The sequence below is a fragment of the Myxine glutinosa genome, chromosome 3 (assembly GCF_964187855.1).
Source record: "Myxine glutinosa chromosome 3, kmMyxGlut1.1, whole genome shotgun sequence".
NCBI classification, from domain to species: Eukaryota; Metazoa; Chordata; class Myxini; order Myxiniformes; family Myxinidae; genus Myxine; species Myxine glutinosa.
Genome location: NC_136263.1, coordinates 194025632 through 194050351, shown reverse-complemented (window position 1 = coordinate 194050351; position 24720 = coordinate 194025632). Strand labels below are relative to the sequence as shown.

Sequence of the window (24720 nt, the reverse complement as noted above, 5' to 3'; positions counted from 1 at the left end):
GCATGTATGGCAAAGAATATACTTCGCATGTATGGCAAAGACTTGTATTTGTCATGGACTCAAAGCAATAGCTCGGGCAGGAATTTGGAATTTGTGCAAGGTGCCAGCGACGCAGCTCGCCTACTCTTTGTGAAGGGCTCCATGGGGTCTTTGGCATCCACCAATACACCAATATATCAGTTAAATTTGGACTTAAGCCACCACGCTAACACGGGCACTGGTAGGCTCAGATAACTCAGCCTTTGGCGGCTTCAGATTCGGTTCCTTTTTTTGCTGGGAGACAATCACATCCATGCATCCGAAAATCAATGTTTCCTTTGCTTTTCAGATGGATCCGTTGGGGTTTCCCCCCAGAGGCCTTGTGCATAAAACTGCTGATACTCGTGATGTATTGTGGTGTTGATCACTCAATATTAACGGTCCTTTCCTTCATCTCAGAAGGCCTGATGACAGCGAGACTGAATTGCAGTAACAGGAAGACAGCAATCCAGTTAATCAGAGGAGAGAAAGCTTGAATCTTACGAGTCAACATCGACTGGGAAAATTGTGGCGTACGTGGAAGGAATGACTGCACATTAAAGTGTCCTTCTTCCTGACAAGAAGGCAAAAGTCTACAATCATATGAGAGTTATAATGTCCATGTAACAGCTGGAACTATGCAGTAGCTGTCCGGAGGGGAAGGGTTTCTGGTGCACACAGGAGGAGGAACTGTGATGGGTTGTCTGGATGTTGCAGGATTAGATTGCATAGGGAACTGGAACAAGCTGTAACTGGACCCATGGAAAGACCCTTCAGCTGTTTGTGATGTCGGGTTGTGGTCTAAATTATCAAACGCTCCTGCTGTGTACACACCCTCCTTTGAAAATTTGTGCAGGACTTACCAGCTCTTCTTCATTAAACCATTGACATACCGCATTGGTGAGCCAGTCTTCCAGTTCCAACACACGTTCGTAGCTGGCCGGAGCTGATACCAAGTCCATGGAGTTGTTGTTAGTCTCAAGGTTGTTAGGGTTAGGGTTAGGTTAGGTTAGGCACCATTTTTTGCTTCGGGTTTGGGTATGCACTTTCAGACAGATACAGTCACGTGAAAAAGTAAGTACACCCCATGTAAAGTTTTGACTTTTTCAACATATTTAAACATACAGCTATTTGATCTTCATTTCAACAATATTGATAGATAAAGGTGATATAATATAACAAATATCATGAAACATTTACATTTTGTAGTCCATTGTATAATTTCAATAAACATCAATGCAAATTTCGCATGTAGAAAAAGTAAGTACACCCCTACATTTATCACTACTTCAAATACCTAAAATTAGAATCAGGTGCACCAGCTCAGGTGCAAATGATTAGAACATCGTTAGAGAGGATCTTGGAGGAACCTGTCTTATTTAAACCTCAGACATTTAGTTTGGTTTGCTCTTTGTTGTTGAAGTGTGCGGCATCACCATGACTCGATCAAAAGAGCGTTCTGATGCCTTCAGAAAGAAGGTTATAGATGCCTACGAGTCTGGGAAGGGATTTAAAAAGATCTCCAAACAATTTGAAATCAATCATTCGACTATCCGGAAGATCATCTGCAAGTGGAGAAGATTCCAAACAACTGCCAACTTGTTCAGGCCAGGCCGCCCCAGCAAGTTCAGCCCGAGAGCAGACTGCAAGATGCTGAAAGAAGTCTCTAAGAACCCCAGAATGTCGTCATGGGACCTACAGGTAGCTCTTGCTACTGTTGATGTCAATGTGCACGAGTCTACCATTAGAAAAAGGCTGCACAAATTTGATCTCCATGGGAGGTGTGCCAGGAGGAAACCTTTGCTGTCCAGAAAGAACATCAGGGCAAGACTAAAGTTTGCCAATGAACACCTAGACAAAGACCAGCACTTCTGGAACAATGTGCTCTGCACAGATGAGTCAGAGGTAGAGCTATTTGGCCACAGTACCAGAAGACATGTTTGGTGAAAACCAAAGACAGCATTTGACCACAAGAACCTGATACCAACTGTAAAGCATGGTGGTGGAAATATTATGGTTTGGGCAGCTTTGCTGCATCAGGGCCTGGGCAGCTCACCATCATATAATCCACTATGAATTCTTCATTGTACCAGAGGGTGCTTGAGGATAATGTGAGGCCATCTGTCGGAAAGTTGAAGCTCAACCGAAGGTGGACCTTGCAACATGACAATGACCCTAAACATAGCAGTAAATCCACCAAGGAATGGCTGAAAAGAAAGAAATGGAGGGTTCTGGAATGGCCAAGTCAAAGCCCGGATCTAAATCCCATCGAGATGTTGTGGGGGGATTTTAAACGAGCTGTGCATGCAAGAAACCCCTCAAACATCGCACAGCTGAAAGAATTCTGCATGGAGGAGTGAGCAAAAATTTCTCCCAGTCGATGTCAGAGACTGGTAGACAGTTATAAGAAACGCCGGCCTGAGGTTGTTTCTGCCAAATGGGGCAATACCACATATTAGAGCCAAGGGTGTACTTACTTTTTCCACATGCGAAATTTGCATTTATGTTTATTTAAATTATACAATGGACTACAAAATGTAAATGTTTCATGATATTTGTTATATTATATCACCTCTATCTATCAATATTGTTGAAATGAAGATCAAATAGCTGTATGTTTAAATATGTTGAAAAAGTCAAAACTTTTCATGGGGTGTACTTACTTTTTCACGTGACTGTATATAATGGCAGTGGAGGGTCTTTATCCTTTCGGTGATGCGGCTTGTCTGCTCCCTTTGCCTTCTCCTTAGAGTTGAACCTGATTGATTGACGTGCAATGAAACATGCCAGTGATTTACCAGCATTTCGATCCTTCATATTTGACGAAAATAACAGCATCGAGACCATAACTTTGAGGGAGTTAGGTACTGCACTGTCTGGCAATCCTGAGTTAAACCTCCTGAGAATTGTGGAAATTCGGTCTTGAACATTTCCTTCCATATGACTTCAGCGACATGTGACATTGAGAGAGCATCAGGGGCGGATCCAGGGGGGGTGCAGGGGGTGTGCACCCCCCCCCCACTTCGATCCAGGATGAGGGTGCAGACGGTCTGAATCTGCTGAACTGTTGGACCAAGGGAGAACACAAGGAACTGCAGAAACTTCCAAGAACGCACGAAATGCGGTTTCTGACGATCATTTTTTTTTAAATTTCCTGGAGGAGGACCTCCAGACCCCCCATTTACCCCCCCCCAGCAGTATAGTTTCATGCACCCCCCCCCCCCCCCATCTTGAAATTCCCGGATCCGCCCCTGAGCATCTTCATGACTTAAGTTATTTTTCTGTAGATTTTGGAGACCTTCGTTAAAGACTAGAAGGGTTCTTTTACCATCGGAAAAGTCCCCACCTATGGTATCCAACAAATCAGTATCTGGCATTTCCTTGGCCTGTTCTCTCAGCATTTTGTCTAGTATTAATGTAGTACAACTGTGAAGTACCCCTTCTGGTTTCTTACCGGAAATGCACATATTTCCACACCTTGACTCCTCTGGGAGGGTTGAACCTTTTGATTTTCTTTGTCCAGTATCATCACCACGCTGTCCAATAATCCTCTTTATGACATGTCTCTCTTGTGTTCTTTGCATGTTGAGTTGGCTAATTGAAGCTGACACTTAAGGTGACACTTTGCCTGTTTGCCAAGAAGGTCCTTTGCATTGACATTATTTTGAAAGCACATATCAACAGGAATTGGATGTAGTTCTCTGAAACCCTCTACATTCCGGTAAAGTCCTCATAATATGATTGTAGACCTTTGCCGTCTTCTTGAGACACAGGATATTTTAATGTGTCATCATCCGTTCCACATACGACACATTTTGCCTAGTCGATGTTGACGAAGATTCAAACTTTCTCTCCTTTTATTAACTAGATTGCTGTCTTCCTGTTAGCGTAGTTCATTCTTGCTATATGGCCAAAATATGTCAGGCCAGGCCTCCTGAAGGCCTCCTGAAATGAAGAAAAGGACCATTAATATTGAGTGACCAACAACACCATAAATCATGAGTATCAGCAGTTTTATGTGCAAGGCCTGCAGGCAGCCCCAACGGATCAATCTGAAAAGCAAAGGAAACATTGATTTTCATATGCAGGGATGTGATTGTCTCCCAGCCAAAAAAGGAACCGACTCCATAGCCAAAGGCAGTGACAGTTAGGGTTAGGGTTAGGGTTGTTGTTAGGGTTAGGGTTAGGGTTAGGGTGAGGTTAGGGTTAGGGTTAGGGTTAGGGTGAGGTTAGGGTTAGTTGTTAGGGTTAGGATTAGGGTTAGGGTGAGGTTAGGGTTAGGGTTAGTTGTTAGGGTTAGGGTTAGGGTTGGGGTTGTTAGTTAGGGTTAGGGTTAGGGTTAGGGTTAGGATTGGAGTGGCTTATGTCCAAAGTTGACTGTTATTGTGACATGCTGTTTAACATCGCAGGAAGGCACAAATACCAGCGAACATAGTTTGTTTTACGCATTGTGGCCACCATTTCTGGAAATATGCAAGTTAGTAAGTATGCAATAAGAAAGATAGTTCAAAAATAATAATATAGCCCTTAAAGCACTCAAAAAAATATTATTTAACTGTTGAGATGTGGTAGAAATGGAATTATAACATTATTTGACCTGATCTTGAAATCCAATATGGCCGTCACCTGAGGGTATTTCCCATAACAGAAAAGGATTCCTTGACCCTGAAAATATCGGTTTAGACACTAAGATTATGTTTCTATGTTGGATATCAGCTGGATATCGCAAAAACATGGCAAAGACATAATTTGACCTTTGACCTGACCATGACCTTGACCTTTAAAATCGGGCAGACCCTTCTCAAAAGGTTTTGTGTGGTCCTATAGTACAACTATGTCAAACTTGGTGGTTTGGGCCAGAGTGTCATGATCATTCCCTTAAGTCACTCTACTTCAGACATAGTATAATCCCAGTTTAACGTCCGCCCGAGGGACCTCTAGATCTAGGTTCTGGATCATCTTGCAAGCCCAGATCTTTTTTAATCCATCACATGTCTTTTATTTAAACCGTAATGAAATGACATGCGTTAACGTTAATGACATGCGTACAGATTGCAGGTAAATCCATTTGGGGTCCAGGGATAAAGATCATATGGAGGTGAAGATAATTTAGCTGCCAAACATGGACCTACAAACATGTGAGAATCACAACAACCACTCGTGGACACCATGACTGCTTCAATGGAAGTTTCTGGGATAATTATTAAATATAATTTGGTCCCTAGTGGTGCATGGTTGAGATATAAGGGTGTTTTGTTGGAGGCCCACACTCTTGACAGAGCTTGAGGATGTTCACGATAGGTCGAGAAATGGTTTGAGGCTTGAACTAACCCTTGACTGGTTGTGATGGGTCACCACTCTCCATTGCAGCATATTTGAAGTGGCAGGAATTAGTAATTTGTTCCGGGTGCTGGTGTTAGATCGCTTACTAGCTCTAACATCCACCACCTAACGCTAGCAGATGGGCCACCGGGTTTAACGTCCTTCCGAGGGACGACACCCACACACATTGATATTGATGCCTCGACCTGCCTGAAAAACACCAGGATGACAGTTTATAGCTGACTTGGGATTCAAACCCAGGCGTGAGAGCCCAGAGGGGAGTGAGCATACCATTAGGATATTCTACCAGCCCGAATGCAGATGATAAGAAGTTATTTTTAAGATTGTGAAATACCCCTTGTCCTTGTCTTTAAGAATATAACACATGAATAAGCAAACTACAAAGCATCTGAAAATACAAATCCCATCCGCATCCTTTTGTATTCAGATGTCTTCTTCTTCTTTCATATGCTCAAAATAATGAAATCCGTTTAAAAAAAAAGAAGATGAAAATTGATGATTTCATGCAGCTTTGACGTTTGAGCTTTAGATCTAAAAAAAAGAATCAGCTTCTAGCTTTTGTTTGGTGAACCAATTCAGTGACCCAATGTGCAAATTCTTTAAATTTCAGGTCAATTGAGTGAAAATTGGCAATTTTATGCAAGCTTGACCTTTGACCTTTTGACCTAAAAAAAAACAATCGGCTTCTAACTTTTAATTGGTGAACCAATTTAGTGACCCAATATGCAAATTCTTTACATTTCAGGTCAATTGAGTGAAAATTGGCAATTTTATGCAAGCTTGACCTTTGACCTTTTGATAAAAAACAATGAGCTTCTAGCTTTTGATTGGTGAACCAACTCAGTGACATGATATGCAAATTATTAAAAATTCACGTTAATCGGATGAAAATGGGCGGGGCTTCAATTGGGAGGCCCAAATGAAAAGGCTAAATATCAGAAATTGAAGGCTTTTTCCTTTTAAACGATTTATATAAACATCCGTTAAATCTCGATCGGTGCGGCCATTTGTGCGGCACACAGGAAAATAACGTCATGCGGGAGCAAGTATCAGCAGGATGTGGCAGTGTGGGAGTCCATGTTTCTGATCCTCCTTCATGCCGAAGTAGCCCACCACTTCTCCAAGCATTCCGCTCTTCAGATCCGCCATGACAGATTTAAGCTTGATACTGAAGATGCGTGCAGTTAGTCCTCCCGATGTCATATGTACTCCCGATACGTGTTTCCTTCATTGTAAAAACTACCAAATCAACTGTTAAAAGGATTTTGAGCCGATAGCTGTTACGGCCTTGGCAAGATCGATGGAGACAGCGATGTGTTAGCGTATTCACCGCCCAAATAGCTATGCGGAATTCTCTCATGTAGAGATTAAACTAATCGTGTTCACAATCGCTATGTCGTATGTACTCCTGATACGTGTTTCCTCAGTTGAAATGGGTTACAATTCCCTCAAGCAGGGATTCAACCCGTGTCCTTATAAAAGGTCTTTGTCCGAGGTCACCGAGTTCGATCGATGCAGCTGTGCAGCGATCGATGCAGCCGTTTGTGTGGCACCCGGGAAAACAACATCGTCACAATGAGAACATCGTCACAATGAACGTTATGCGAATGCGAATGTTATGCGGGAGTCCAAACCTGAGAATGCTGGAGACTAAAGCTGAAATTGGGAAAACTAACTAGCCTATTTTACACGTGGAGATCCCAGGATTACCCACCCAAAATATCTTTGCGATCGGTTCAGCAGTTTTTACGGTACCTTCGAACAGACAGACAGACAGACAGACGGACGGACATTTGGTGAATTATAGTAAGATAAAGCTTTGTTGAAAATTTTATGACAAAATTCTAATAGTAAATTGAAATTTCAGGTCAATTGGATGAAAATTTATGATCTTATGTGATGGTGACCTTTGACCTTTTGACAAAATTATTGATTTCCCTTCTCCATATTATCATAATAAAGCTTTGGTGAAAATTTAATGACAAAACTCAAATGGTAAAAAAAAGTTACGACGCGGACACACACACAGAAGTGATTACGAAACCCCATTTCCTGCTGTGCACGGGAAGGGCTAATAATCCTTCTGGAGTATGCCTCTGAATAAATATGACTGCACACACGTGTACAAATGTTGGCACCATAGCAATCCCTTAATGAGGTGGTTCAAGGTAAAAACACTACAGGCATTGACACACAGAACAGATGCTGACACCTCTACAAAATTTGACTCAGAAACAAAAGCGAGGATTGCATTGGAAAGGACTTGAGTGCCAGATGGACACGTTCCTTGTGGAACATCCCCTCGTTACATTTCCAGAAGTTCAAACGTAGGATGTAGATCCATCAGCTGGTAGCACCTGGTACTTAAGGAGACGGACTTACCTCGGCATGTCCCAGGAGGATGAAACCTAGCATCCATTCCCAAAGTCACTGCATTCATAAAAACGGCAACTGGTGGCCTAATCTCCAGGAAGAGACCATCCAAACACCTCCTTCGTGTCAGAGTGGAAGTAAATATTGTGCTCTGTTCAAACAATATCTCTTGGCTGTGAACTCGTGAAAACGTCCCCGGAAGGTTGTTTTATTTGTGAAAAATATCACTTTACGTATTAACAAACATGGATTTGTGCCGTTATTGTTAACCTTCCTTCTTGATGAATGCGCCACCCCTTTATGGTGTCCATGGTGTTACGGTAATTGTGCTGAAGTGATGTTCGTGAACGTGATGAGATCACTGTGTGCCAACAGGTGGTTCAACACCGAGCACACATGGCGGTGGGTTCTCTCACCATCAACGAGGAACGCGCGGAGGTCATCGACCTGTCTGTGCCGTTTGTCGAGACCGGTATAAGTGTGATGGTTCCGCGCAGCAATGGAACCGTTTCTCCTTCTGCCTTCCTGGGTCAGTTCCTGCCAAACGATGATCAATGTAATGACTTGCTAACAACACGATAGACATTCATGAAGGGATGGCACCACGTTGGTGCAACGTTGGGTTTGGGATGAGGAACAAGAACCTCCACGAGGTGCTGGATTCACAGGAAAGCTTTTCCTTCTGCTAGTTGGTTGAGAAACCCTTTCCTTCTCCCACATGAAGAACCACCTTTAGAGGCCATTTTTCCCCACAGAGCAGGGGTTAGCCTTTTTCGTGCACCGTGGTCCCCTTTTTGAAGCAATGTTTTATGGCCGGATGTCCTTCCTGCCACCCTTTTTCGGGCACCGTGGTCCCCTTTTTGAAGCAATCTTTTATGGCCGGATGTCCTTCCTGCCGCCCTTTTTCGGGCACCTTGGTCCCCTTTTTGAAGCAATATTTTATGGCCGGATGTTCTTCATGCCGCCCTTTTTCGGGCACCTTGGTCCCCTTCTTGAAGCAATGTTTTATGGCCGGATGTCCTTCCTGCCGCCATTTTTCGGGCACCGTGGTCCCCTTTTTGAAGCAATGTTTTATGGCCGGATGTCCTTCCTGCCTCCCTTTTTCGGGCACCTTGGTCCCCTTTTTGAAGCAATGTTTTATGGCCGGATGTCCTTCCTGCCGCCCTTTTTCTGGCACCGTGGTCCCCTTTTTGAAGCAATGTTTTGATGGCCGGATGCCCTTACTGCCGCCAACCCTGTTATTCGCCTCTTGCGACACACAGGGAATTGCCAGTGAACAGGTCCTCAATTTGCGGACCTCAGAAGGATGACAGGGTGAGTCAACCCCCCTGGTGTTAATCCAGCGATCGACCGGGATTCGAACCCAGGATCCTAGGATCCCAAGCTGGCACCCAAACCGCTAGCCCAACACCAGGCTATTCCCTCTCCCACATGGATAGAAGAAAAAGATTCAATGAGGACATTGATACTGTATTGGGATACGAACACAGAAATGCTTTCTACCATGTAATGAGTTCAACGATTGAGGAAGGACTCGTCCTGAGGGAGGATACGCAGTCTCTGACTGTTTTGGACGCCATTTTGGAAATGTGTTCCGCTCAAGAGATGCCCAGCTTGATAATGAGCTGGAGAAGTTCGAGAAACTAAACCTTTTCTTGTGGTTTATCGCAAAATTGATTGAGTGGATTGGCATCTGATCGTGAGCAGGAAGCAGTAAGTTAGACTTGGGGTCCAGACGACCAATCATTGTGGTTGTTAAAACTCGGTGGTCAAGGAAGCAAACTGCCCTTTTAGAAACAACTAAAATGAACAACTAGCGGGGACACCTCTTCACGGTGGTTCTACCCCCCAAAAATCGGTTGTCTCCGATTCTCTCCACCTCTCTCCTCCTCTCTCTACCTCTACACCTCTCTCCAGCCTCTCTCTACCTCTCCACCTCTCTCCCCCTCTCTCTACCTCTCCACCTCTCTCCCCCTTTCTCTGATTCTCTCCGCGTCTCCCCCTCTACCCCTCCCTCCCCCTCTCCTCCTCCTTCCCCCTCTCTCTACCTCTCCACCTCTCTCCCCTCTCCCCTCTCCCCCTCTCCAACTCTCTGCCCCTCTCTCCACCTCTCTACCCCTCTCTCTACCTCTCCACCTCTCTCCCCCTCTCGCTACCTCTCCACCTCTCTCCGCCTTTCTCTCATTCTCTCCCCCTTTCCCCAGCTACCCCTCCCTCCCCCTCTCCTCCTCCTTCCCCCTCTCTCTACCTCTCCACCTCTCTCCCCTCTCCCCCTCTCCACCTCTCTTCCCCTTTCCCCCTCTCTCGCTCCTTCTCTCTCTCTCTCTCTCATGCCCTCTCACTCCCTATCACTCCCTATCCCTTCCTATCCCTTCCTCTTCCTCCCTTTCCCTTCCTCTCTCTCCCTCTCCCCATCTCTGTCTCCCTCTCTTTCCCTCTCTTTCCTTCTCTTTCCCTCTCTCCCCTCTCTCTCACATCCTCTCACTCCCTATCACTCCTTATCCTTCCCTCTCCCACCCTCTCCCACCCTCTGCCTCCCTCTGCCTCCCTCTCCCACCCTCTGCCTCCCTCTCCCACCCTCTGCCTCCCTCTGCCACCCTCTGCCATCCTCTGCCTCCCTTTCCTTCCCTCTCCCTCCCTCTCTGTCTGTCTGTCGTGGCCCTGACGTTGTGAAGGTGGGGGTACACCATTCTGAATGTGGGGGATCTCTGGGTCGCTCCTGGTAGACCAATCGGCTATCTCCTTACCGCGGGCATGTTCAAGAGAACTCTCCAGGCCTATACAACAACATCAACAACAACTAAAATGGTTCCGAGATGATTCTGGCTAATACTCCAAGTTGTCAAATTCCAGCACCTTGGAAAATAGCCTTGTCCATTTCCTTGGAGTTTGGACACTGTGAGGTATTAGTGCGGCTATTTGAAGTAGTGCCTTGGTGCATGAAAAATACCCACAATGCATTGGCCACATTGAGATGAGAGGACACTTTTGACCTGTGTGTGTGTGCTGTTTTGTGCAGAACCTTTCAGTGCAGACGTTTGGGTCATGATGTTCATCCTGTGCCTGCTGGTGTCTGGAATCGCGGTCTTCGTGTTCGAATACTTCAGCCCTGTTGGTTACAATCGTGAACTGGCCTCCGGAAAAGGTGAGCACACTCCCGATGTACATCTGCATGCACAACGCACACCAATCGTCGCAGTCGTTCAATCGCACAACCTGCACCGATGTTCCTTAAATTATGATGAAAAACCCAAATTGCGTAGGAATGGAGTTTCCGTCTGTGAAAGACACCATAACCGCTCTTTGCTAAAAACAGGTGCAGCTGCTGCACTACTCCCACGGTATCGGCCTACACATGCTGTTGGAGTCTTTTATAGGCCAACTTGGATGTTTCCTCCAATCCCTAAGACCCAGAGTGGATTCTACTTTGTCAATGCATTGATTTCAACATCGTGTTTATAACTCGTTAAACTAACGATAAACGAACTCATCATACTTAGAATTATAGTCCAGCATGGCATTGTTAAATCGTAATCCCATGACATAACAAACTGATTTGGGTTAATTTCACAGTTATCTTGCTATTGTTGCAAGCATAAAGTGTTAAAGGGGTAACTAGAAGGGCACCCGGTAGAGAGCATACAGTCACGTGAAAAAGTAAGTACACCTCATGTAAAGTTTTGACTTTTTCAACATATTTCAACATACAGCTATTTGATCTTCATTTCAACAATATTGATAGATAAAGGTGATATAATATAACAAATATCATGAAACATTTACATTTTGTAGTCCATTGTATAATTTAAATAAACATAAATGCAAATTTTGCATGTGGAAAAAGTAAGTACACCCCTACATTTATCACGACTTCAAATACCTAAAATTAGAATCGGGTGCACCAGCTCAGGTGCAAATGATTAGAACACCGTTAGAGAGGATCTTGGAGGAACCTGTCTTATTTAAACCTCAGACATTTAGTTTGGTTTGCTCTTTGTTGTTGAAGTGTGCGGCGTCACCATGCCTCGATCAAAAGAGCTCTCTGAGGCCTTCAGAAAGAAGGTTATAGATGCCTACGAGTCTGGGAAGGGATTTAAAAAGATCTCCAAACAATTTGAAATCAATCATTCGACTGTCCGGAAGATCATCTACAAGTGGAGAAGATTCCAAACAACTGCCAACTTGTTCAGGCCAGGCCGCCCCAGCAAGTTCAGCCCGAGAGCAGACCGCAAGTTGCTGAAAGAAGTCTCTAATAACCCCAGAATGTCATCACGGGACCTACAGGTAGCTCTTGCCACTGTTGATGTCAAAGTGCACGAGTCTACCATTAGAAAGAGGCTGCACAAATTTGATCTACATGGGAGGTGTGCCAGGAGGAAGCCTTTGCTGTCCAGAAAGAACATCAGGGCAAGACTAAAGTTTGCCAATGAACACCTCGGCAAAGACCAGCACTTCTGCAACAATGTGCTCTGGACAGACGAGTCAAAGGTAGAGAGAGCTATTTGGCCACAGTACCAGAAGACATGTTTGGCAAAAACCAAAGACAGCATTTGACCACAAGAACCTGATACCAACTGTAAAGCATGGTGGTGGAAATATTATGGTTTGGGGCAGCTTTGCTGCATCAGGGCCTGGGCAGCTCACCATCATAGAATCCACTATGAATTCTTCATTGTACACGAGGATGCTTGAGGATAATGTGAGGCCATCTGTCAGAGAAGTTGAAGCTCAACCGAAGGTGGACCTTGCAACATGACAATGACCCTAAACATACCAGTAAATCCACCAAGGAATGGCTGAAAAGAAAGAAATGGAGGGTTCTGGAATGGCCAAGTCAAAGCCGGGATTTAAATCCCATCGAGATGTTGTGGGGGGATTTGAAACGAGCTGTGCATGCAAGAAACCCCTCAAACATCGCACAGCTGAAAGAATTCTGCATGGCGGAGTTGGCAAAAATTTCTCCCAGTCGATGTCAGAGACTGGTAGACAGTTATATGAAACGCCTACTTGAGGTTGTTTCTGCCAAAGGGGGCAATACCACCTATTAGAGCCAAGGGTGTACTTACTTTTTCCACATGCGAAATTTGCATTTATGTTTATTTAAATTATACAATGGACTACAAAATGTAAATGTTTCATGATATTTGTTATATTATATCACCTTTATCTATCAATATTGTTGAAATGAAGATCAAATAGCTGAATGTTGAAATATGTTGAAAAAGTCAAAACTTTACATGGGGTGTACTTACTTTTTCACGTGACTGTACATCCGCCAGGCTGAACAGTTTACATTTTCTATCCCACTGATAGGCCGGATCTGGATTCGGACCTGAACCAAAATCGAATTGGCTTGTTCTTGTCACATATCCAACTCATATACCTAGTCTAGTCACAACTCGTACATAACTTTTTTTAAATATCAAGTTATATAATCGCTGTTGGCCCAATCTTTCAATGGTGAAGAATCACTTCAAAAATTAAATAATTCTCATATCCGAATCCATATTGAGATCTTCACCAAATTCAAATCTATTTGTCCTTGTCAGACTCCAAACCTGTCCACCAAGTTTCGTCCAAATCTGTCTACAACATTTTGAGATATCTTGCTTTGTATCGTTTTTGGCCCTAATCTCCCAATCGTGAAGAATCACTTAAAAAAATAAATAATTTTCATATCTGAATCCATATTCAGATCTTCACCAAATTCGAATCTATTTGTCCTTGTCAGACACCAAACCTGTCCACCAAGTTTCGTCCAAATCCGTTCACAACTTTTTGAGATAATCCGCTTTGTATCGTTTTTGGCCCGATCTCCAATGGTATAGAATCACTTTAAAAATTCTAGTAGCCGGATCCGAATCCAGATCTTCACCAAAATCTAATCATTTCGTCCTTTTCACATGCGCTACATCTCTGCCAAATTTCGTCCAAATCCGTCCACAACTTTTTGAGATATCTTGTTCACAAACAAAAAGACAAACAGACAGACAGACAGGGATGAAAACAACCTCCGTCAACCTTTGGTGGCAGAGGTAACCATGTTAACATAATTAATTCAGACAGTTTGTAAAAACGAGAGGATTAACAAATGTGCAGAAACTAGAATGGCACCAGTGGAGCACATACCGTAAAGCAGGGTGAAATTGAACACTTTGTGAAATTATTTTTACAATTTTGAAGAACTTAAACAAAATAAATGCATGGTATTACTGACTTTAAATCCCCTCCAGGGTGTGACCTTTCCAACAGCCCAATTTGGCGATCATCAGATTTGGGTTTGATGTTTTATTGTTTTTTTTATATTCAGGCGTTCAATGTGACCTCATGCTTGGAGCATGTTTGAACACCTGCCGATTCACCAGGTTTGAACACCTACCAAGTGATGATATTGAAAGTCTTACACTAATTGGTTGGTGGGGCTTTGAAATGTTTAGTTAAAATAAAAAAAAATTATTCATTTTTCAAATTCTTTTTATTATTATTCATTATTTTTTCACTTTTTTCATTTTTCTTTTTCTTTCTTTTCATTTTCTTTCATTTTTCTTTCAATTTAAATTTTCTTTAAATCCCCTCCAGGATGTGACCTTTCCAACACCCCAATTTGGCGATCATCAGATTTGGGTTTGATGTTTTTTTTGTTTTTTTTTATATTCAGGCGTTCAATGTGACCTCATGCTTGGAGCGTGTTTGAACACCTGCCGATTCACCAGGTTTGAACACCTACCAAGTGATGATATTGAAAGTCTTACACTAATTGGTTGGTGGGGCTTTGAACTGTTGTTTAAAAAAAAAAAAATTTATTCATTTTTCAAATTCTTTTTATTATTATTCATTATTTTTTCACTTTTTTCATTTTTCTTTTTCTTTCTTTTCATTTTCTTTCATTTTTTTTTCATTTTTCAATTTTTTTAAATTCTTTTTTTTCACTGTTTTTTCATTTTTCAAATTTTTCAAATTCTTTTTTTCACTTTTTTTCATTTTTCACAATTTTTTTTTTCATTTTTTTTTTCAAACATTCTTTTTTTTAAACATTAAAAAAAAAAACATAAAAACTACAACACATTTCTGTGGAAAAAAAAATCATTCGAACGAACGTTTTAACAAGTGTTCGGAGTCACCCTACTTTACGGTACGGTACCTCCACCTGGCTGAACAGTTTATGTTTCGTATCCCACTGATAGGCCGGTTCCGGATTCAGACCTGAACCAAAATCGAATCGGCTTGTTGTTGTCACCTAACCAACTCATCCACCAAGTTTTGTCCGAATCCGTCCATACATTTTTAAGATATCCTGCTCAACGGACAAGCATGGGTGTTGATACACAGACATACCGTCTGTCCACATTCAGTGGCATAGGTAACAACGAGCACGTTTATTAAAACACAAGGCGGAGCATTTTTATAGTACAGGTAACAGCAGGAGCTGTAATGAAGTAGCAGGGTCTATTTATTTACTCAAAACATTCGTTTACACAAGTGTAATGTTTGTTATATTGAGGTCCAATCATCATTTGTGGAACTTGCGCAGTACTTTGGCAGTGTACACATGATCAGCTTATCATTTGAGGTTCAGGACGTCACTTTCACTGTCACCTTTGGGGGGTCAGAGCTACAAATACGTAGCTGATGTGACATACAGTGCTGTTGATGATGGAACATTCACAAAGTCTCCTCTTCTCCACAAGACACGAAACAAATGGTTGCATTTGCAGTCAAAATGGGCCAAGTTATAGCAGTGTATGCACTATGCAGTCTGAATCGTTGTATTAAAGCAGTAAAGCGCGGCGTTACGCGCGCTGCTTGCGAGCAAGGAGGAAGCTGACAAGCGGTAACTTATAAACGTCTTTATTGTAGGAGCTCACTGTAACACTGGCCCGCTCCGGGCTGGGCGCCCGGTGTATATCATGAGGCCACGCCTACCCCTCGGGCGTGGCCACCGCCCACTTGGTGCGCGGAATGATGTCACCACGCCAGTGGGCTTTTGTGTCCGCCACACGCGCCCCCCCAGAATTCCCGCGCACCTGGAGGGCCAGTTTGCGGGGCAGACGAATGACCCGGCCGAAGCGCCCCCTGGCGATCGGCGGCGTCCGGGGTGCAGGGATGCCAGGTGGGATGCCCCTGGCTGCCCCTGGGATGGGTGCAGGACCGGGGGGCGGCGTGGCGGCGGGGCTGGGCGGTGCCGGGGGTCCGCCCGCAAGAGGGCGGCCCCGACGTGGGGGTCGGGCCACTGGCGGTGGATGGTCCACATCGAGGTGGGCCGGCTTGAGGCGGTCTACCGAAACGCGGTCAGGAGTACCGCCGATGTCCAGGGTGAAGTGCTTCGCCCCTGTCTCCAGCACGCGGAAAGGCCCGTCGTACGGGGGCCGCAGTGGTGTCCGATGGGCATCATGGCGGACGAAGACGTACTCCGCCGTGCGAAGCTCCGGGGCGACGTGCGTCGGTGGGTGCCCGTGGCATGCCGTTGGCACCGGGGCGAACCTCTGGGCGGTCTCTTGCAGAGCGGAGCGCTGCTGTGCCGCGGACCATGGTGCCGTGGAGTCAGGGAGGAACTCGCCCGGCACCCGCAGCGGTTGCCCGAAGACCAACTCCGCCGCGGATGCGCGCAGGTCCTCCTTGGGCGCCGTCCGGAGGCCCAGCAGGACCCAGGGGAGCCTGTCGACCCAGCCGCCGTCGCTGAGGGTGGCCCGGAGCGCGGCCTTCAATGAGCGGTGAAATCGCTCACACAGGCCGTTAGCCTGGGGGTGGTAGGCCGTGGTTCGGTGCAGCCGGACCCCGAGCCCCTGCGCAACCGCCCCCCAGAGCTCCGAGGTGAACTGGGGGCCGCGGTCGGATGAGATGTCTGAGGGGGCGCCGAACCGGGCGACCCAGGTGGCGATGAAAGCCTGCGCGACATCGGCCGCCGTTGTAGACGCCAAGGGCACGGCCTCCGGCCACCGGGTGGTGCGGTCCACCATGGTGAGGACGTAGGTGAAACCCCGCGAGGGGGGCAGAGGTCCCACCAGGTCCACGTGGACGTGGTCAAACCGGCGTTCCGGCACCGTGAACGGGGCCAACGGGGCCTGGGTGTGCCGGTGCACCTTGGCGCGCTGGCACGCGAGGCACGTCCTGGCCCAGCCGCGGACGGCCTTCCGGAGGCCATGCCAGACGAACTTGTCGGCGATCAGCCTTTGGGAGGCCCTCGCGCCCGGGTGGGACAGGCCGTGGATGGCGTCAAACACCTGGCGCTGCCAGCCCGCGGGCACGATGGGGCGAGGACGCCCGAGGGAGACGTCGCACAAGAGGGCCGCGCCCGCGCCGTCGAACGGCACCTCGGTGACGCGGAGGCCCGTGACGGCGGTCCGCAAGGCCTGCACGTCGGGGTCAGCGGCCTGGTCCGCTGCCATCCGGGCATAGTCGATGCCGAGGTGGACTGCGTGGGCGATGGCCCGGGAAAGGCAATCCGCCACCGGGTTGTCCTTCCCCGCGACGTGCTGGATGTCCGTCATGTACTCGGACACGGCCGAGAGGTGACGCTGCTGCCGGGCCGACCACGGCTCGGTGACCTTGCCTATCGCGAAGATCAGCAGCTTGTGGTCGACGAAGGCAGTGAACGCACGGCCCTCGAGCAGATGGCGGAAGTGCCTGACCGCCAAGTGAAGTCCGAGCAACTCGCGGTCGAAGGTACTGTAACGGCGTTCGGGCGGGCGAAGCTGGCGGCTAAAGAACGCCAGCGGTTGCCAAGCTCCACGCACCCATTGCTCGTGCACCGCGCCCACCGCGTAGTCCGAGGCATCGGTGGTGAGGGCGATCGGTGCATTGGACGCCGGGTGCGCGAGCATGGTGGCGTTAGCCAAGGCGAGCTTCGCGCCCATGAACGCCGTGTCCATCTGCTCGGTCCAGGTAACGTCGCCTTTGCCCGGCTTACCTCGGAGAGCTTCGTGCAGGGTGCGCAGGAGCTGGGCGATACGGGGCAGGAACCGATGGTAAAAGTTCACCATGCCCAGGAACTCCTGCAGCCCTCTGATCGTGCGGGGGCGCGGAAACCCCTTCACCGCCTCCACCTTGGCCGGCAGGGGGACGGCTCCGTGCCTGGTGACATGGTGCCCCAGAAAATCGATTATGGCGGCGCCGAACCGGCACTTTGCGGGGTTCACAATCAGGCCATGCTGGCCCAGGCGTTCGAAGAGCGTGCGGAGGTGGCGTAGGTGCTCTTCGCGGGACGCGCTGGCAACGAGGATATCGTCCAGGTAGACGTAGACAAAATCCAAGTCGCGCAGGACGCTGTCCATCAGTCGCTGGAACGCCTGAGCCGCATTCTTCAGACCGAAGGGCATGCGCAGGAACTCGAAGAGTCCGAATGGCGTGATGACCGCCGTCTTCGGGACGTCCTCCGGCCTGACGGGGACCTGATGGTAGCCACGTATGAGGTCCACCTTCGAGAAGAAGGACCTGCCCGCCAAACGGGCGGAAAAGTCCTGAATGTGGGGGACGGGGTAGCGGTCGGGAGTCGTGGCGTCATTGAGACGGCGATAGTCCCCGCACGGTCGCCATCCCCCGCCGGGCTTCGGCACGATGTGCAGCGGCGACGCCCAAGCGCTCTCTGAGCGCCGAACGATGCCGAGTCGCTCCAGGGTAGCGAACCCCGCTTTTGCCACCGCCAGCTTGTCGGCTCGAGGCGGCGTGCCCGGGCGTAGACCGGTGGCCCGACGGTGGGGATGTGATGGGCCACCCCGTGCTTGACGGCCCCCGCCGAGAAGGTGGGCCGCGTGAGGGCCGGGAAGCCGGCGAGGAGGCGGGTGAATGCGTCCGCTGCCGGAAGCGTACAGACCAACGTGGCCGGAACTGAACCGTTCGGCAAGCCGCTTGGCAAGCTGGTTGAGCTGGGCAACGCACAAGCGAGCGAGCTGAACGTCTCGGCCTGGACAAGACGTCTGCGCTTGACGTCGACCAGGAGCCCATTAGCGCACAGGAAGTCCGCGCCAAGCAGTGCCATGGGCACGTCGGCGGTGACGAACGTCCATCGGAAAACCTGCCCTCCAAACCGCAGAGAGAGGCAGCGTTTTCCGTACGTACGGATGGGCGTCCCGTTCGCGGCAAGCAGCGCGGGGCCCCCACCTGCGGCGTGCTTGTCTGACGTGCCGGCGGGAATGACACTCACCTGCGCTCCCGTGTCGCACAGGTAACGGCGCCCGGAGAAGGTGTCCGTTATGAACAGCAAGCTGCTCGAACGGCCGGCGCTCATCGCCACTATTGAGCGCCGGCCCGGGCGTTTCCCGACCTGTTGAAGGAGCATGGCGGATGACACTGCCGAGCTTCGTGGCCGAACTTGGCGTGGAACCAGCACCAGGTGGTGGAGCTGGAGGAGCGCGGCTGGCTCCGCCAGGCCGGTGGAGTTGGCGGGTTTCCCCGCGGTGGCGGTTTTCGCCGCGGCGGTGGGCGGGGCGTGGCCGCGTTCACGAGGTGCGTATCAGCATGCTGCGTATGCTGTAGAAGCTGATGCTGTGGAACAGCAGCATCAGCAGCATCAGCAGCATCAGCCTCGAGGGCCGTGACGGCCACGCCGACTCTCGCCCGCGTGTCCGAAGCGGCGAAGTACCTGTCCGCCTCAGCTGCCAATGCTCGGGGTTCCGTTAGCCCGGTCCCGGCCAACGCGAGGCGAACCTGCGCTGGAAGTTGGCGACGGAAAAGCGCCCGGAATAGAGAACCGGGGGCTTCGTCGCCCAACAGTGACAGCATATGGTCCATTCAGACCGACGGGCGCGTGTCACCGAGCTCGGGGAGATCCAGGAGGCGGTCGGCCCGTGCGTCGTCCGTGAGGCCGAACGTGGCTAGGAGTAGCCGCTTGAGTGCCTCGTACTTGTGGCCGTCCGGTGGGTGGCGAAGGACGGACACAACTCGAGCGGCCGTGCCGGGCCCGAGGGAGGCGACGACGTGGCAATAGCGCGTGTCATCGCCGGTGAGGCGCCGAAGCTGAAATTGGGCTTCGGCCTGGACGAACCAGACTTCGGCCTGAGCCTCCCAAAATTCGGGACGTTTGACGAAGTTGGCCATGGCAATGGCGTCGCGTGTGGAAGGATCGCTCCGGCAGATCCAACGTCGAGGGGGTCACCAGTAAAGTGCGGCGTTACGTGCGCTGCTTGCGAGCAAGGAGGAAGCGGACAAGCGGTAACTTATAAACGTCTTTATTGTAGGAGCTCACTGTAACACTGGCCCGCTCCGGGCTGGGCGCCCGGTGTATATCATGAGGCCACGCCTACCCCTCGGGCGTGGCCACCGCCCACTTGGTGCGCGGAATGATGTCACCACGCCAGTGGGCTTTTGTGTCCGCCACAGCAGACTATATGATTGATACATTTACATTTACTGTGTGTACAAAATCAGAGACTGGTTTCTTCTAAATCTCACCTACATGTACGAATTACCGCAATGGCCGAGATTAAGAGGCACAAGATAGCCCGACGTCACTCCCATTGGTTTTCTGCCATTCCACAGAGCCTGGAGGTCCAGCTTTTACCATCGGAAAGTCCATCTGGTTGCTGTGGGCTATAGTCTTCAACAACTCCGTCCCAGTGGAAAACCCACGCGGCACCACCAGCAAATTCATGGTCTCTGTGTGGGCCTTCTTTGCCGTCATCTTCCTTGCCAGCTATACAGCAAACCTGGCGGCCTTCATGATCCAGGAGGACTACGTAGATATGGTCTCCGGAATGAGTGACAGCAAAGTACGTGTTCGTTCGGGTTTTGGAATCGCTTCTGTCTGTCTGTCTGTGTGTCCAGTATATACTGATTGATACATAATGATCGTGATTATGGTACATGATGATAGTGATAATGGTACATGATAATAGTGATTATAGTACATGATGATAGTGATTATGGTACATGACGATCGTGATTATGGTACATGATGATAGTGATTATGGTACATGCTGATCGTGATTATGGTACATGATGATAGTGATTATGGTACATGATGATCGTGATTATGGTACATGCTGATAGTGATTATGGTACATGATGATAGTGATAATGGTACATGATAATAGTAATAATGGTACATGATGATAGTGATAATGGTACATGATGATAGTGATAATGGTACATGATAATAGTGATAATGGTACATGATGATTGTGATTATGGTACATGATGATAGTGATTATGGTACATGATCGTGCTTATGGTACATGATGATAGTGATAATGGTACATGATGATTGTGATTATGGTACATGATGATAGTGATAATGGTACATGATGATTGTGATTATGATACATGATGATAGTGATAATGGTACATGATGATAGGGATTATGGTACATGATGATCGTGATTATGCTACATGATGATCATGATTATGGTGCATGATGATAGTGATTATGGTACATGATGATAGTGATTATGGTACATGATGACAGTGATTATGGTACATGATGATAGTGATAATGGTACATGATGACAGTGATTATGGTACATGATGATAGTGATAATGGTACATGATTGTGATAATGGTACATGATAATAGTGATTATGGTACATAATAATAGTGATTATGGTACATGATGATAGTGATAATGGTACATGATGATTGTGATTATGGTACATGATGATAGTGATAATGGTACTGTTACGGGTTCCTCTACGATCTCCTGGTCTCGGTAAACCTCCGAACCCCGAGAGGAGCCCCGGCAGAAAAATATGTTATTCTGTGTTAGAAATCAATAGTGAGACCACACCAATGATTATAAATGAACAGATATTGTATTAAAATCACACACAAGAATAACGGCACAACAATTGGCAATTAAGAGTGCACTCTATATACCTTATCGCTTAGGATGGTACCATCAACTAAAGTCAGATAACTCACTGCGCTCCCAGCGAGTGAAAAGGAAACTCCGCAATGTCTCTATAACCTTTTCCAAGGCGAAGGTGATTCGCTCCAGCGGTCGCTAGAATGATATCCAGTCGAAGCCCGAATCGCGTACAGCTGGCACTGGCAATCACCCCGCCGAAACTGTACAAAGGCGCCCTCCAGAGGAGCACCTTCACGGCTCACTCAGCAAACCGCAACGTAATTGGAGACGAAGCGGTCGCACACCCACATCCCTGACAGACGGTAGGATGTTGGGGTAAAGCTGATGCGAAGCAAAACCTTTGTAGGTGTCCGAAGCGCAAGGTTCAAAATGGCCGACGGCTCTTACTTGAGTCGATGCGACTAGGTGAGGATTTGTCGAAATCTCAGCGCCCAAACCTGACTACGCAGATTTCTCAATTCCAGCGATAATTCCTATCGCTGGATGTCCTTTCAAGGAACTCAAAATTCCTTTCGGTAGACCACGCTCGCTACGGAGCCTCGACGTCACGCGTCTTCTCTGACTTTTTTCGCAACGCCTCTTCCTCTTCTCTGCCGTCGTCTTCCGGTTCGGTTTCCGGTATCATTTAAAGTTAGCCTTTTTAACTTTAGATAACTGTTCATGAATAATAAACCTTTTGAGAATAATAATAGTACATAATATCAGAAATATGTCAAGTGGTTGAAAACCAAAACAACGGAAGTTACGAATCCGTAACACTTCCCCCCCTCAAGAAAGAAAGTTTGAACATAGTGAAAACTTTCTTTGCATGCAAACTCTTTAAACAAACAAAAATAAACTCACAACCCAAATCACCAATTCCTGTGAGCAACAATTATCAATATCTCAAAAATAAAGCAACAAAATTTCACACAACCCACAGAGATTTCCAAAGTTAATTCACTCTGGACAAAGCATCAGCAACGACATTGTCCCTGCCCTTTACATGTTCAATTTCCAAGTTGAACCCCTGCAAAGCCAAACTCTATCTCATCAACCTCTGATTTTTATTTTTCATTTTTTGAATGAAGGTTAAGCTTAAGGTTGTGATCCGTGAAGACTTTTATGGGAAAGGAAGTAGTTCCTAGATGCACCTCATAATGCTGAAGTGCTATCAGGAGGGCAAGGGTCTCTTTCTCCACGGTGGCATAATTTGCCTGATGTTTGTTGAACTTTTTGGAGTAGTAGCACACCGGGTGATCCACTCCATCCTCATCTTCCTGTAAGAAGACTGCCGCAGCCCCCACATCACTTGCATCGATGGCCAACTTGAAAGGTGCTTGAAAATCCGGGGCTGCTAGGACAGGAGAGCTCATTAATATTGCTTTGACATGGGCAAAGGCAGCCTGACATTTGTCATCCCAGACAAATTTGGTCTCTTTCTCAACAAATTCGTTAAAGGGGCTACCACATCAGAAAATTCCTACAGAACCGCCGGTACAAACCAGCCATACCCAAGAATCTCATGAGCTCTTTCTTCCCTTTTGGAACTTGGAAGCGATCAATGGCTTCGACCTTGGCTGTCACCGGTTGTACCAGACACTTACCTACTACATGGCCGAGGAACACCACCTGTGCCTTTACAAACTCACTCTTAGATAAGTTGTTGGACAACCCTGCCTCGGACAGTTTCTGGAAAAATGCATGAATTTGTTTAATATGATCTTCCATGGTCATGGTGTGTATGATGACATCATCCAGATAAGCCTCCACCCCCTCAAGGTCTGCAATGAGCTTATTAATCAGCCGTTGAAATGTAGCAGGCCCGTTTTTCAATCCAAAGGGAAGAACCTTGTACTGATACAACCCATTTGTTGTGACTAAAGCCGAGATTTCCTTGGCTCGATCAGTAAGAGGAATCTGCCAATACCCTTTCAGCAAGTCAAATTTAGTTACAAATTTAGCTGGGCCTATTCGATCAATACAGTCATCAATCCTCGGGATGGGATATGAGTCGGTCTTGGTCACTGCATTAACCCGTTTTAAATCCGTACAACAACGAAAACTACCATCGGGTTTCGGAACCAACACACATGGTGAGCTCCATTCACTGTTGCTTGGTTTGATGATGTCATTCTCCAACATATACTGAACCTCCTTCCGAAGATACTCCATCTTCACAGGGTTCATCCGATAGGGGTGTTTTTTCACCGGAGTGGCTTCCCCCACCTCAATATCATGATATACCAGGTCAGTACGACCATGTACATCTGTGAACAAATGTGTAAATTCCAAAATTAGGCTGGATAGTTGGCCTTGTTGTTCCCTCGTCAAATGACCTAATTTTTCATTTAAATGACTCAACACTTCTGTGTTCGTCAATCTGGGACAAGCCTGGTCATCCAAGTTATCAAACTTCACACTGGCGTCTCCCTCTGTATTCTCTTGTCCCCCGGCTACCGGCACGACAGGTGAGACAGGAACCATTTCTTCCACAGGCTTCCTCTCATAATATTTCTTCAGTCGGTTGACATGACACAGCTGTCGCTTTTTCTGTCGGTCGGGAGTTGTCACCACGTAATCTGTCTCATTGACCCTCTTTTCGACTGCATAAGGACCAAAATATCTAGCCTGTAGTGGCTGACCTGGAACAGGAAGCAATATTAACACCCGGTCCTCAGGACTGAAATTCCTTATCTGAGATTTCTTGTCATGTCTCTCTTTCATTTTTCCCTGGGTCCCTTTTAAGTTCTTTCTCGCAACGTCACAAGCCTTTGCCAATCTGTGTCTTACCGTGGACACATACTCCACCATCGTTGTCTGTGACTCCTGCTGTAACCACTGTTCTTTCACCAATTTCAATGGTCCCCGCACTGTGTGTCCAAACACAAGTTCAAAAGGACTGAATCCCAATGACTCCTGAACAGATTCCCTCGTAGCAAACAACAATAAGGGTATTCCTTCATCCCATTCCTTGTCACATTCAAGACAATACGTTCTAATCATATTCTTCAACGTCTGGTGAAACCTTTCCAAGGCCCCTTGGCTCTCGGGATGGTAAGTGCTTGATCGTATTTGTTCCACTCCCAACAGGTGTACCACTTGTTGAAAAAGCGTGGACATGAAATTGGAACCCTGATCAGATTGAATGACCTTAGGTAGACCAACCAAAGTGAAAAATTTAATCAAGGCCTTCACAATAACTGCCG

At 47.4% G+C, this 24720-nt stretch overlaps 1 protein-coding gene across 1 annotated transcript in view; it reads left to right on the top strand.

Moving 5' to 3' along the window:
* Positions 1-24720, top strand: part of LOC137424096 (glutamate receptor ionotropic, NMDA 2C-like) — a 430015-nt gene that overhangs the window by 378302 nt on the left and 26993 nt on the right. The window contains exons 6-8 of the mRNA XM_068111563.2: positions 8110-8263; positions 10754-10879; positions 20209-20438. Coding sequence (XP_067967664.2) covers positions 8110-8263; positions 10754-10879; positions 20209-20438 — 510 coding nt within the window. The remainder of the gene's footprint in view (positions 1-8109; positions 8264-10753; positions 10880-20208; positions 20439-24720) is intronic.